The 14,099-nt window shown below is 44.5% G+C and overlaps 1 protein-coding gene across 1 annotated transcript in view; it reads left to right on the top strand.

Annotated features, from left to right (window-relative positions):
- LOC134357162 (FYVE, RhoGEF and PH domain-containing protein 5-like) overlaps window positions 1–14,099 on the top strand; it is a 209,189-nt gene that overhangs the window by 148,180 nt on the left and 46,910 nt on the right. Inside the window, exon 17 of the mRNA XM_063068460.1 lies at window positions 10,091–10,193. Within this exon, the coding sequence (XP_062924530.1) occupies window positions 10,091–10,193 (103 nt within the window). The remainder of the gene's footprint in view (window positions 1–10,090; window positions 10,194–14,099) is intronic.

Raw genomic sequence — 14,099 nt, 5'->3', positions numbered from 1 at the left:
AGGGCCTCGCTCACTTCGACATCCTCCAGGCACATCTTCCCACCTTTATCTCTAATTGGTCCTACCTTCACTCCTGTCATCCTTTTGTTCTTTACATAATTGAAGAATGCCTTGGGGTTTACCTTTACCCTACTCGCCAAGGCCTTCTCATGCCCCCTTCTTGCTCTTCTCAGCCCCTTCTTAAGCTCCTTTCTTGCTACCCTATATTCCCCAATAGACCCATCTGATCCTTGCTTCCTAAACCTCATGTATGCTGCCTTCTTCCACCTGACTAGAATTTCCACCTCACTTGTCACCCATGGTTCCTTCACCCTAACATTCTTTATCTTCCTCACCGGGACAAATTTATCCCTAACATCCTGCAAGAGATCCCTGAACATCGACCACATGTCCACAGTACATTTTCCTGCAAAAACATTGTCCCAATTCACACCCTCAAGTTCTAGCCTTGTAGCCCCATAATTTGCCCTTCCCCAATTAAATATTTTCCTGTCCTCTCTGATTCTATCCTTTCCCATGACAATGCTAAAGGCCAGGGAGGGGTGGTCACTGTCCCCCAGATGCCTACCCACTGAGAGATCTGTGACCTGACCCCGTTCGTTACCTAATACTAGATCTAGCATGGCATTCCCCCAGTCAGCCTGTCAACATACTGTGACAGGAATCCATCCTGGACACACTTAACAAACTCTGCCCCATCTAAACCATTGGTACTAATCAGGTGCCAATCAATATTAGGGAAGTTAAAGTCACCTATGATAACAACCCTGTTATTTTTGCTCCTTTCTAAAATCTGCCTTCCAATCTGCTCCTCGGTATCTCTGCTGCTACCACCTCCCCCTGCCCATCCCTTTTAAAGCACTGAAATCCAGGAATTTTGAGAATCCATTCCTGCCCTGGTGCCAGTCAAGTCTCTGTAATGGCCACTGCATCACAATTCCACGTATGTATCCAAGCTTTCAGTTCACCACCTCTGTTCCTGATGCTTCTTGCATTGAAGTACACGCACTTTAGCCCTTCTACCTTACAACCTTTACACCCTTTATTCTGCTTCTCTTTCCTCAAAGCCTCTCTATATGTTAGAGCTGGCTTTACTCCATGCACTTCTTTCACTGCTCTATTGCTCCGAGTCCCATCCCCTTGCAAATTAGTTTAAACTTCCGTACCATGCTAGCAAACCTACCTGCAAGGATATTGCTCCCCCTCGAGTTCAGGTGCAACCCATCCAGTCTGTACGGGTCCCACCTTCCCCAGAAGAGATCCCAATGATCCAAAAATCTAAAACCTGCCCCCTGCACCAACTCCTCAGCCACGCATTCAACTGCCATCTCCTCCAATTCTTACCATCACTATCACATAGCACTGGCAGCAATTCTGAGAATCCTACCCTTGAGGTCCCGTTCTTCAGCCTTCTGCCTAGTTCCCGAAACTCACACTTCAGGACGTCATCCCTCTTCCTGCCTGTGTCGTTGGTGCGAACATGTATCATGACTTCTGGTTGCTTTCCCTCTCGTACCAGGATGTCGTGCACCCGGTCAGGGACTTCTCGGACCCTGGCACCTGGGAGGCAACAAACCATGCAGCTGTCCTTTTCACATCCACAAAATCTCCTGTCTGCTCCCCTGACGATAGAGTCTCCAATGAGGACAGCTCTCCTCTTCTCCGTCCCACCCTTCTGCACCACAGGGTCAGACTCAGTGCCGGAGGCCCTGCCACCGTGGCTCACACCTGGTCGGTTGTCCCCACCAACAGTATCCAGGATGGTATACTTATTATTCAGGGGAATGGCTACAGGGGTGCTCTGCACTACCTGTCTACTCACCTTTGCTTTCCCCCCCTCTGACTGTCACCCAACGACCTGCTTCTGGCAGCCTAGCTGTGACTACCTCCCTGTAGCTCTCATCTATGACTGCCTCATTCTCCCTTCTGAGGTGAAGGTCATCCAGCTGCTGCTCCAGATTCCTTACACGGTCTTCCATATCGCCCAGCCGCATGCACTTCTGGCAGATGTGACGCTGCAGGAGAGGGGAGTTCCCCCAAGACTGCCACATCTCACATGAGAGGCACATCAGCATCTCAGGAGGCATTGTAAAGCCTAACTGGGAACAAGCTCATCCTCCGCCTCTTCTCGTTGAAGCCTCTCGAGTTAAAGCCTCAAAGCTCCACTTCTTCACTAGCCCATTCACTCACTGACCGCTTTCCACTTATGATGTGCATAAATTAGCATAAGTGGTAAATCTCCTGTATATAGGTCCACTCAGCCTGTTTAACGCTCTACAGGAGCAAGGTTCACTTACTGCCCATTCATTTCAACATTTTGTTGTCAAGTTAGGGAGAGCCTTTGACCATCCAGTACTAGATCAGGAGGCTGCCCACTGATTCCTGGACTTGCGCCAAGGTGGAGGGATGGTGAGTTAAATTCTGCACACGTGCAGTGGAGACAGGATGAAATGCGAGATCCCTCATCACAGCCTTGGAGCACGGACTAAATGCAGGGGTCTGACATGAGTTCGTACTCTGTGATGAGCAGGACAGTTTGGGTGATGTGATTAATCTAGCTATTCGAGTAAAACAGCAGGTAACTGAGTGGCACAGATAAAGGAAGTCCCTGGCCAGAAGAAGATAATGCCAGCGAACAATGCGATCAAGGGCAACATCCCCTAAACTGTTCGCAAACTACCTCCTTTGCTTGTTTTGCATTTTCTTTTTCTTTCAAATGTGTTCTGCTACTTTTGGAGCCTGTGATCTACATTTTGGTGGAGCAGTTTTGGGCTGATTGAGTAATCTGGCGCTTTGCTATCTTTGAGTGTTTTGTTATCTTTGAGCGGTTTCAGGTGAAGTATGTGGCCTTGAGGCCAAGAAGTCTAGAATGCGGCACAAGCCCATGATCAACTCAATTTCTTGCCGACCTTGCCAATTAAAGTACTGAGGAAGATTGCAATCAACAAGGTTTGAATGGAAGGAGAGCGGGTGTTCAGCACCATCTACCAGCGGTCGCCTCTGATCTGGGCCGATATTTACGTGCCTAATTAATTAGCTTGTTTATTTCAGCTTTTTTCTTAAAGATGTGTTGGATGAGTTCCGGCTACCGCTGCACTGCTGAATTCTTCGCGGCCCGCAGGTTGGGGACCACTGGTGTAGTACAGTATGGAGTAGTATGGTGTGTGGAACAGTGTAGAACAGTGAGTAGTATAGTGGTGGAGTACAGTGTGGTATAGTACACTGTGGTGTAGTACATCATGGAGTGGCACAGTGTGGATTAGTACAATGTGGTATAGTACACTGTGGTGTAGTACATCATGGAGTGGCACAGTGTGGCATAGTACAGTGTGGATTAGCACAGTCTGGTGTAGTACAGTGTGGAGTAGCACAGTGTGTTATAGTACAGTGCAGTACAATATGGTGTAGTACAGTGTGGATTAGTGCAGTGTGGTGTATTACAGTGTGGAGTAGCACAGTGTGGAGTAGCACAGTGTGGAGTAGCACAGTGTGGTGTACAGTGTGGTATAGTACAATGCAGTGCAGTATGGTGCAGTACAATGCAGATTAGCACAGTGTGGTATAGTGCAGTGTGGCGTAGCACAGGGTGTTATAGTACAGTACAGTATGGTGTAGTACAGTGTGGAGTAGCACAGTGTGGATTACTACAGTGTGGAGTAGTACTGTCTGGTGTAGTGCAGTGCAGTGCAGTATGGTGCAGCATACTGTGGATTAGTAGAGTGTGGAGTAGTACAGTGTGGTATAGTACAGTGTGGCATGGCACTGTGTTATAGTACAATGCAGTACAGTATAATGTAGTACAGTGTGGATTAGTACAGTGTGGTGTTGTACAGTGTGGTGTACAATGTGGTATAGTACAGTGCAGTAGAGTGTGGTGTAGTACAGTGTTGTGTAGTACAGTGTGGAGTAGTACTGTGTGGTATAATATAGTGTGGAGTAGCTTAGTGCGGTATAGCACATGTGGTATAATAGTGTGCTGTAGTATAGTATGGAATAGCACAGTGTGGAGTAGTACAGTGAGGAGTAGCACAGTGTGGTATAGTACAATGTGGCATAGTACAGTGTGGAGTAGTATAGTGTGGAGTACTACATTGTGGTATAATAGTGTGGTATAGTACAGTGTGGTGTAGGACAGTGTGGAGTAGGACAGTGTGGAGTAGGACAGTGTGGAGTAGGACAGTGTGGAGTAGGACAGTGTGGAATGGCACAGTGTGTTATAGTACAGTGTTGCATGGTACAGTGTGGAGGAGCACAGTGCAGATTCATACAGTGCAGTAAACTGGTGTACAGTGTGGTGTAGCACAGTGTGGTATAGTACAGTGCAGTACAGTATGGTGCAGTACAGTGTGGAGTAGTATAGTTTGGAGTAACAGTGTGGATTAGTACAATGCAATACAGTATGGTGCAGTACAGTGTGGCTTAGCACAGGGTGTTATTGTACAGTGCAGTACAGTGTGTAGTACAGTGTGGTATAGTACAGTGTGGAGTAGCACAGTGTGGCATGGCAAAGTGTGGAATAGTACAGTGTGGTGTTGTACAGTGTGGTGTCATACAGTGCGGTATAGTACAGTGCAGTACAGTATGGTGTACAGTGTGGAGTCGCACTGTGTTGTGTAGAACAGTGTGGTATAGTGCAGTGTGGAGTAGCATAGTATTGTGTAGTACAGTGTGGTATAGCACAGTGTGGTATAATAGTGTGGTGTAGTACAGTGTGGAGTAGCACAGTATGGATTAGTACAGTGAGTAGCACAGTGTGGTATTGTACGGTGTGGAGTAGTACAGTGTGGAGTAGCCAATGTGGTGTAGTACAGTATGGATTAGTACAATGTGGTGTAGTACAGAGTGGCAGATTACAGTGTGGTATAATAGTGTGGTATAGTACTGTGCAGTACAGTGTGGTGTAGTACAGTGTGGAGTGGCACAGTGTGGTATAATAGTGTGGAGTAGCATAGTGTGGTGTAAGTGTGGTATAGTACAGTGCAATGTAGAGTGGTGTAGCACAGTGTGAAGCAGTACAATGCAGAGTAGCACAGTGTGGAGTAGTACAGTCTGCAGTGGCACAGTGTGGTATAGTACAGTGCAGTACAGTCTGGTGTAGCGCAGTGTGGAGTAGCACAGTGTGTTATATAACAGTGTTGCATAGTACAGTCTGGAGGAGCACAGTGTGATATAGTACAGTGTGGAGGAGCACAGTGCAGATTCATACAGTGCAGTAAAGTGTGGTGTACAGTGGTATAGTACAGTGTGGCATAGCACAGTGTGGTGTAGTACAGCGTGGAGTAGCACAGTGTGGTATAGTACAGTGTGGAGTAGTACAGTGTGGAGTAGTACAGTGTGGAGTAGTACAGTGTGGAGTAGCACAGTCTGCAATAGCACAGTGTGGTGTAGTACAGCATGATATAAAACAGTAGTATATTACAGTGTGGAGTAGCACAGTGTGGAGTAGTACAGTGTAGTGTAGTACTGTGTGGTGTAGTACTGTGTGGTGTAGTACAGTGCAGTTACAGTATGTTGCAGTATAGTGTGGATTAGTAGAGTGTGGTATAGTACAGTGTGGCATGGCACAGTTTGTTATCATACAATGTAGTACAGTGTGGATTAGTACAGTGTGGTGTTGTACAGTGTGGTATAGTACAGTGCAGTACAGTAGTGTAGTACAGTGTGGATTAGCATAGTGTGGTATAATACAGTGTGGCATAGCACAGGGTGTTGTAGTACAGTGCAGTACAGTATGGTGTAACACAGTGCGGAGTAGCGCAGTGTGGAGTAGTACAGTCTGGAGTAGCACAGTGTGGTGTAGTACAGCGTGATATAATACAGTGTAGTATAATAGAGTGTGGAGTAGCACAGTGTGGATTACTACACTGTGGTGTAGCACAGTGTGGTGTAGTATGGTGCAGTAAAGTGTGGATTAGTAGAGTGTGGATTAGTACAGTGTGATATAGTACAGTGTGGCATGGCACTGTTTGTTATTGTACAATGCAGTACAGTATGGTGTAGTACAGTGTGGAATAGTACAGTGTGGAATACTACAGTGTGGTGTTGTACAGTGCAGTACAGTGTAGAACAGTGTGGAGTAGCACAGTGTGATGTATGGTGTGGAGTAGTACAGTGTGGAGTGGTACAGTGTGGTGTAGCACAGTGTGGAGTAGTATAGCATGATAAAATACAATGTGGTATAGTGCAGTGTGGAGTAGCGCAGTGTGGAGTAGTACATCGTGGTGTAGTACAGTCTGGAGTAGCACAGTGTGGTGTAGTACAGCGTGGTATAATACAGTGTGGTATAATACAGTATGGAGTAGCACAGTGTGAATTACTACACTGTGGTATAGGACAGTGTGGAGTAGTACAGTGCAGTACAGTATGGTGCAGTATAGTGTGGATTAGTTCAGTGTGGTATAGTACAATGTGGCATGGCACAGTGTTATAGTACAATACAGTACAGTCTGGTGTAGTACAGTGTGGAATAGTACAGTGTGGATTAGTACAGTGTGGCATCTTACACTGTGGTGTCATACAGTGCAGTATAGTATAGTGCAGTATTGTACAGTGCAGTCCAGTACGGTGTAGTACAGTGTGGATTAGCACAGTGTGATATAGTCCAGGCTGTAGTAGCAGTGTTGTATAGTACAGTGTGGCATAGTACAGTGCCAGTACAGTATGGTGTAGTACAGTGTGGAGTAGCCAGTGTGGAGTAGCACAGTGTGGTGTAGTACAGCGTGATATAACACAGTGTAGTATAATAGAGTGTGGAGTAGCACAGTGTGGATTACTACACTGTGTAGTACAGTGTGGTGTAGTGCTGTGTGGTGTAGTACAGTGCAGTACAGTATGGTGCAGTAAAGTGTGGATTAGTAGAGTGTGGATTAGTACAGTGTGGTATAGTACAGTGTGGCATGGCACTGTTTGTTATTGTACAATGCAGTACAGTATGTAGTACACAGTGTGGTGTACAGTGCAGTACAGTACAGTGTAGTGCAGTACAGTGGAGTAGCACAGTGTGGAGTAGTATAGCGTGATAAAATACAATGTGGAGTAGCACAGTGTGGAGTAGCACAGTGTGGTGTAGTACAGGGTGATATAATACAGTGTGGTATACAGTATGGAGTAACACAGTGTGGATTACTACACTGTGGTATAGGACAGTGTGGAGTAGTACAGTGTACAGTATGGTGCAGTATAGTGTGGATTAGTACAGTGCGGCATCGTACAGTGAAGTACAGTGTGGTATAGTCCAGGCTGTAGTAACACAGTGTTGTATAGTACAGTGTGGCGTAGCACAGGGTGTTATAGTACAGTGCAGTACAGTATGGTGTAGTACAGTGTGGAGTAGCCAGTGTGGTGTAATACAGTGTGGAGTAGCACAGTGTGGATTACTACACTGTAGTGTAGTACAGTGTGGTGTAGCACAGTGTGGTATAGTACTGTGTGGAGTATCACAGTGTGGTATAGTACAGTGTGGCATGGCACAGTGTTATTGTACAATGCAGTACAGTATGGTGTAGTACAGTGTGGAATAGTACAGTGTGGATTAGTACAGTGTGGTGTCATACAGTGTGGTACAGTAGTGGTATAGTACAGTGCAGTACAGTAGTGTAGTACAGTGTGGTGTAGTACAATGTGGATTAGCACAGTGTGGTATAGTAGTGTGGCGTAGCACAGGGTGTTCTAGTACAGTGCAGTACAGTATGGTGTAGCACAGTGTTGAGTAGCACAGTGTGGTGTGTAGTACGGTGTGGAGTAGTACAGCGTGGAGTAGCACAGTGTTATATTACAGTGCAGTACGTTATGGTGTAGTATAGTGTCGAGTAGCCAGTGTGGGGTAGCACAGTGTAGTGTAGTACAGTGTGGTATAGTGCGGTGTTGTGTAGTCCAGTGTGGTGTAGCACAGTGTGGTGTACAGTGTGGTATAGTACGGTGTGTAGTACAGTGTGGAGTAGCACAGTGTAGTGCTGTGTGGTATAGGAAAGCTTTGTCACAGGCAGCTGTGGTTGCCAAGTCTATGTATATTTAAGTTAGAGGTTAATAAGTTCTTGTTTAGTCAGGGCATGAAGGGATACAGGGAGAAAGCAGGAGATTGGAGCCGACAGGAAAATTGGATTAGCCATAATGAAATGGCAGATCAGACTCAATGGGCTAACTGGCCCAATTCTGCCCCCATATTCTATCTTCACTAATCCTGCTAGCCTGCATTTATTCCATATCCCTTTAAGCTTTGCTCATTCAAGAACATGTCCAGATCCATCATTATATCTCTGAAACCTGTTGAGGGTTTCCAGTAAACATAGAAACATAGAAAACGTACAGCACAATACAGGCCCTTTGCCCCACAAAGCTATGCCAAACATATCCCTACCTTAGAATTACTCAGGCTTTACCCATAGCCCTCTATTTTTCTGAGCTCCATGTAGCCATCCAGGAGTCTCTTAAAAGAGCCTATCGTTTCAGCTGTCACTGGCAGCCCATTCCACGCACTCATCACTCTCTGCATGAAAAACTTACCCCGACATGTCCTCTGTACCTACTTCCAAGCACCTTAAAACTTTGCCCTCTCGGGCTAGCCATTTTAGCCCTGGGGAAAAGCCTCTGACTATCCACACGATCAATGCGTCTCATTATCTTGTACACCTCTATCAGGTCACCTTTCATCCTCCGTCGCTCCAAAGAGAAAAGGCCGAGTTCACTCAACCTATTCTCATAAGGCATGCTCCCTAACCCAGGCAACATCCTTGTAAATCTCCTCTGCAACCTTTCTATGGTTTCCACGTCCTTCCTGTAGTCAGGCGACCAGAATTGAGTACAGTACTCCAAGTCTGACCAGGGTCATATATAGCTGCAATATTACCTCTCGGTTCTCAAACTCAATCCCACGATTGATGAAGGCCAATGCACCGTATGCCTTCTTAACCACAGAGTCAACCTGCGTAGCAGCTTTGAGTGTCCTATGGACTCAGACCCCAAGATCCCTCTGATCCTCCACACTGCCAAGAGTCTTACCATTAACGCTATATTCTGCCATCCTATTTGACCGACCAAAATGAACCACCTCACAGTTACCTGGGTTGAACTCCATCTGTCACTTCTCAGCCCAGTTTTGCATCCTATCAATGGCCTGCTGTATCCTCTGACAGCCCTCCACACCCTCCACAACACCCCCAACCTTTGTGTCATCAGCAAATTTACTAACCCATCCCTCCATTTGCTCATCCAGGGTATTTTTAAAAATCACAAAGAGTAAGGGTCGCAGAACAGATCCCTGAGGCACATCACTGGTCACCGGCCTCCATGCAGAATATGACCTGTCTACAACCACTCTTTGCCCTCTGTGGGCAGGCCAGTTCTGGATCCACAAAGCAATGTCCCCTTGAATCCCTTGCCTCACTTTCTCAATAAGCCTTGCATGGGGTACCTTATCAAATGCCTTGCTAAAATCCATATACACTACATCTACGGCTCTACCTTAATGAATATGTTTAATCACATCCTCAAAAAATTCAATCAGGCTCGTAAGGCATGACCTGCCTTTCACAAAGTCATGCTAACTATTCCTAATCATATTATGCCTCCCCAAATGTTCATAAGTCCTGCCTCTCAGGATCTTCTCCATCAACTTATCAACCACTGAATTAAGACTCACTGGCCTATAATTTCCTGGGCTATCCCTACTCCCTTTCTTGAATAAGGGAACAACATCGGCAACCCTCTAATGCTCCGGAACCTCTCCCATCCTCATTGATGATGCAAAGATCATTGCCAGAGGCTCAGCAATCTCCTCCCTCGCTTCCTACAGTAGCCTGGGGTACATCTTGTCCAGTCCCTGTAACTTATCCAACTTGATGCTTTCCAAAAGCTCCAGCACATCCTCTTCCTTAATATCTACATTCTCAAGCTTATCAGTCCACTGCAAGTCATCCCTACAATTACCAAGATCCTTTTCTGTAGTGAATAATGAAGCAAAGTTGCTGGAAATTTGATCATGGAGTATAGAATGACTGACATCCATGGGCTGGATGTTTGGAGCTGGGAATCAATGAATGGTGCAAAATTGAGAGGATAGTGGCACCCACTTACTTGTACCTTTGTCTCTCAGGTTGTTTGTCGAACATGCTGCAGGAACAAATATCCACTTGGCTATCTGAAGGGCAGGCTGGCTCGGGTATGTGATCAGTGTCACAAACAGCTGCAGAGGACAGGTAATGAACATGTTCCACAGCAGAGATTACTGCCCTTTGATCTGTCTTCATTCTCCACTTCTCTCTTCCTTCTCCATTCCCCCTCCTGTGCCGATGTAGAGTACAACATAGCAGGTAGTGTAGTGATTAGGACTACGCTTTACGGTACAGACGACCCAGGTTCAATTCCCACCACTGCCATAAGGAGCTTGTTCATTCCCCGCATGCCTGTATGTGTTTCCTCCATCTGCTCTGGCTTCCTCCCACAGTCCGAAGACATACCAGTTGTTACGTTAATTGGTCATTGTAAATTATCCCGTGATTAGGCTAGGATTAAGTTGGGAGAATTCTGAGCAGTACAGCTCGAAGAGCCAGAAGGGCCTATTCCACACTGTATCTCAATAAATAAACATAATTTAAAAAATAGTATGAGAAAGATTGCTTTCCTGCTAGATTCTCATGTTAGCCATTTCAACCCTGGGAAGAAGCCTCTGCTATCTACACAATCGATGCCTTATACACCTCTATCAGGTCACCTCTCATCCTCTGTCGCTCCAAAGAGAAAAGGCCAAATTCACTCAACCTGTTCTCATAAGGCATGTTCTCCAATCCAGGCAACATCCTTGTAAATCTCCCCTGCACTCTCTTTAGACCATCCACTTCCTTTCTGTGATGACGTGACCAGAACTGAACACAGTACTCCAAGTGGGGTCTAATGAACATTTACCGCATTTCTGCTGTGTATTTCCCTGAGAATATCTGCTCCCAATTTATGTTCCCAAGTTCCTGCCTAATAGCATCATCTATCCCCCTACCCCAATTAAATGTTTTCCCAAATGGTCTGCTCCTAAACCTCTTCAGCGCGATGGTAAAGAGAATAGAGTTGTGATCACTACCTCCAAAATGCTGTCCCACTGACACTTGGCCTGGTTAATTTCCCAATACCAGATCAGGTACAGCCTTTCTACTAATTGGCTTATCTACATATTGCATCAGGAAACCTTCCTGAACACACCTGACAAACTCCATCACATCTAAACCCCTTGCTCCAAGGAGACAGCAGTCAATATTAAGAAAGTTAAAATCACCCATCACAATAGCCCTATTATTATTGCATCCTTCCAATATCTGCATCCTCGATTCTCTGTCACTATTTGGAGGGTCTATAAAAACACCCAGTAGAGTTATTGCCCCTTTCCTGTTTCTGACTTCCACCCACACTGACTCAATAGACAATCCCTCCATGACTTCTTGCTTTTCTGCAGCCATGATACTGTCCCTGATTAGCAGTGCCACTCCCCTTCCTCTTTTTCCTCCCTCCCTGTCCGTTTTGAAACACCTAAAGCCTGGCACTCTCAGCAGCCATTCCTGCTCTTGAGTCATCCAAGTCTCTTTAATGGCCACAACATCATAGTTCCTTTCTTTTCAAATCTTTTTATTGTATATATAGGAAAAATAACGAGTCCATCGAAGTAACACTTACAATGCCTCAAAAAAACCCCATCATCTTAAAGATTGAAAACAAAATTTTGTGATAACAAAAAAAACCTACTGAGCAGAAAAGTGAGAAAAAAAAAGAACCCATTAGGTGTACAACCCCGGAGCCATGCGTCATACAAAAAGCTTCTAAAAATAAACATCAAACCGCCAGCAAGAAAAGAAAATATACTAAAAAAATTTACAATTAGATCATGGAAAAATTATATCAATTAACTCAAATGATAATAATGAGCAAATGAGCCCCATCTTTTCTCAAAATCAAATAAAGGTTCAAAGGTTTGACTTCTAATTTTCTCCAAACTAAGACATAGCATCACTTGAGAGAATCATTGTGACAAAGTGGGAGCTGATGTATCCTTCCACTTCAACAAAATGGCCCTCCTAGCTATCAATGTAACAAATGCAATAACATGTTGGTCAGACACAGAAATACCATGAATATTTTGAGGAACTATTCCAAAAAGCAGAGTTAATTTATTAGGTTGTAAATTAATTTTAACTGCTGTAGAAATTGTTGAGAAAACCGACTTCCAGAACTGTTCCAATATAGAATAAGACCAAAACATGTGTGTCAGTGTAGCTATCTCAGTTTTACATCTATCACAATGACTATCAACATTAGGAAAGATTTTAGAAAGTCTCTCCTTTGTCAAATGATAACGATGTACAATTTTAAATTGAATCAATGAATGGCTAGCACAAATTGAAGAAGAGTTAACCAACTTCAATATCCGCATCCAGTCCTCCATCATAAAGGTCAAATTAAGTTCCTTTTCCCAATCCTGTTTAATCTTAGATAAAGGACGCTTATCCCATTGTAATAGTAAATTATAAATTCTTCCAATAGAACCCTTAATCAAAGGATTCATACTCATAATAGTATCTAACAGGTCAGCCTCCAATATGTAAGGGAAATTACTTAAATATTTTTATAAAAAATATCTAACTTGAAAGTATTGCAGAAAGTGTGAGTATGAAAGAGAATATTTATCAATTAATTGTTCAAAGGACATCAATCTATCTTCTTTAAATAAATCCAAAAAAGAATTAATACCTTTATTTTACCAAAGTAAAAAAAATTGGATCACTCAAAGAAGGCTTAAAAAAGTAATTTGGTTAAATTAAACTACAAAGTTTAAATTTTTTAAGATTAAAATAATTGCAGAACTGGAACCAAATTTGTAAAGAATACTTAATCACAGGATATAGGTTTAAATTAACAACTTTACCTAATAGAAGAAGAAGAATATCTTTATTGTCATTGTTGTGGAGTAATGAAACACAGTTTAGCAGCTCAACGTTTTGCAGCATGACAAAGAATATATACATAAAATAAACTCTAAAACCTCAGGAGTGCAGTCCAAAATTAATAATATATGGATGGGGTAGTAGGAGTATTGCACACCTGCCATTCCTGGAAGTGTGATGCATTTAGTTGCCGCCGTCTTAGGAGGGGGGCAGGAGAAGGGAAGGCGGTGTTATACATTTCACTGCTTGTGGGTAGAAGCTGTTAAGGAGTCTCTTTGTTTTTGTCCTTAATGCTCTGTATCTCTTCCCAGAAGGTAGAGGGGAAAACAGGTGATGTCCAGGATGAATGGGATCCTTTGAAATGCAAGTAGCCTTCTTTTGAAGTCTGCCAGTATAAATGTCTCTGAGGGAGGGTAATGTTGTGCCAATAACCCGCTCTGCTACCCTCACCACCCGCTGCAAGTCCTTCCTGTTCTGTTCTCTGCAGCTGGCAAACCACACTGCACAGCAATACGTCAGGAGGCTCTCTATAGTTGTCCGATAGAAGTTGATCAGCAGGTGATGAGGGAGGAGAGCGTGCTTTAGCTTCCTTGGGAAGTAGAGCCTCTGTTGGGCCTTCCCCACCTGATAAGAGATGTGGGCAGTCCAGGTGAGGTCAGCCGAGATGTGGACGCCGAGAAACTTGACTCTCTACTCTCTCCACCTCTTTCCCGTACATGTGCAGAGCAGAGTGCTCGACGCGCTTTGATTTCCTGAAGTCTACTATCAGCTCCTTGGTTTTTGTGATGTTCAACTCCAGGTTATTATGACAACACCATTCTCTCAAATGCTGTACCTCCTCCCTAGAGGCTGTCTCATCACAGTCTGATATGATACCTATTAGGGTGGTATCGTCAGCAAATTTGACAATGGTGTTGGTGGAGTGAATGGTAGAGCAGTCATGGGTGAAAAGAGAATAGAGGATGGGGCTGAGAGCACACCCCTGTGGTGTACCGGTGTTCAGGATGAGAGTAGATGATGTCTGTTCTCCCATCCTGACACTTTGGGGTCTGTTACTCAGAAAATCCAGTATCCATGAGCACAGTGAACGGTCAAGGCCCAGGTTGCTCAATTTCTGCACCAGTTTGTAGGGGATGACTGTATTAAAAGCTGAGCTGTAGTCCACAATCAGCATTCTTA

Source organism: Mobula hypostoma, chromosome 15 (genome assembly GCF_963921235.1).
Source record: "Mobula hypostoma chromosome 15, sMobHyp1.1, whole genome shotgun sequence".
Taxonomy (NCBI): Eukaryota; Metazoa; Chordata; class Chondrichthyes; order Myliobatiformes; family Myliobatidae; genus Mobula; species Mobula hypostoma.
Note: the sequence above shows the minus strand (reverse complement) of the source record. Positions and strands in the feature narration are given on the sequence as shown.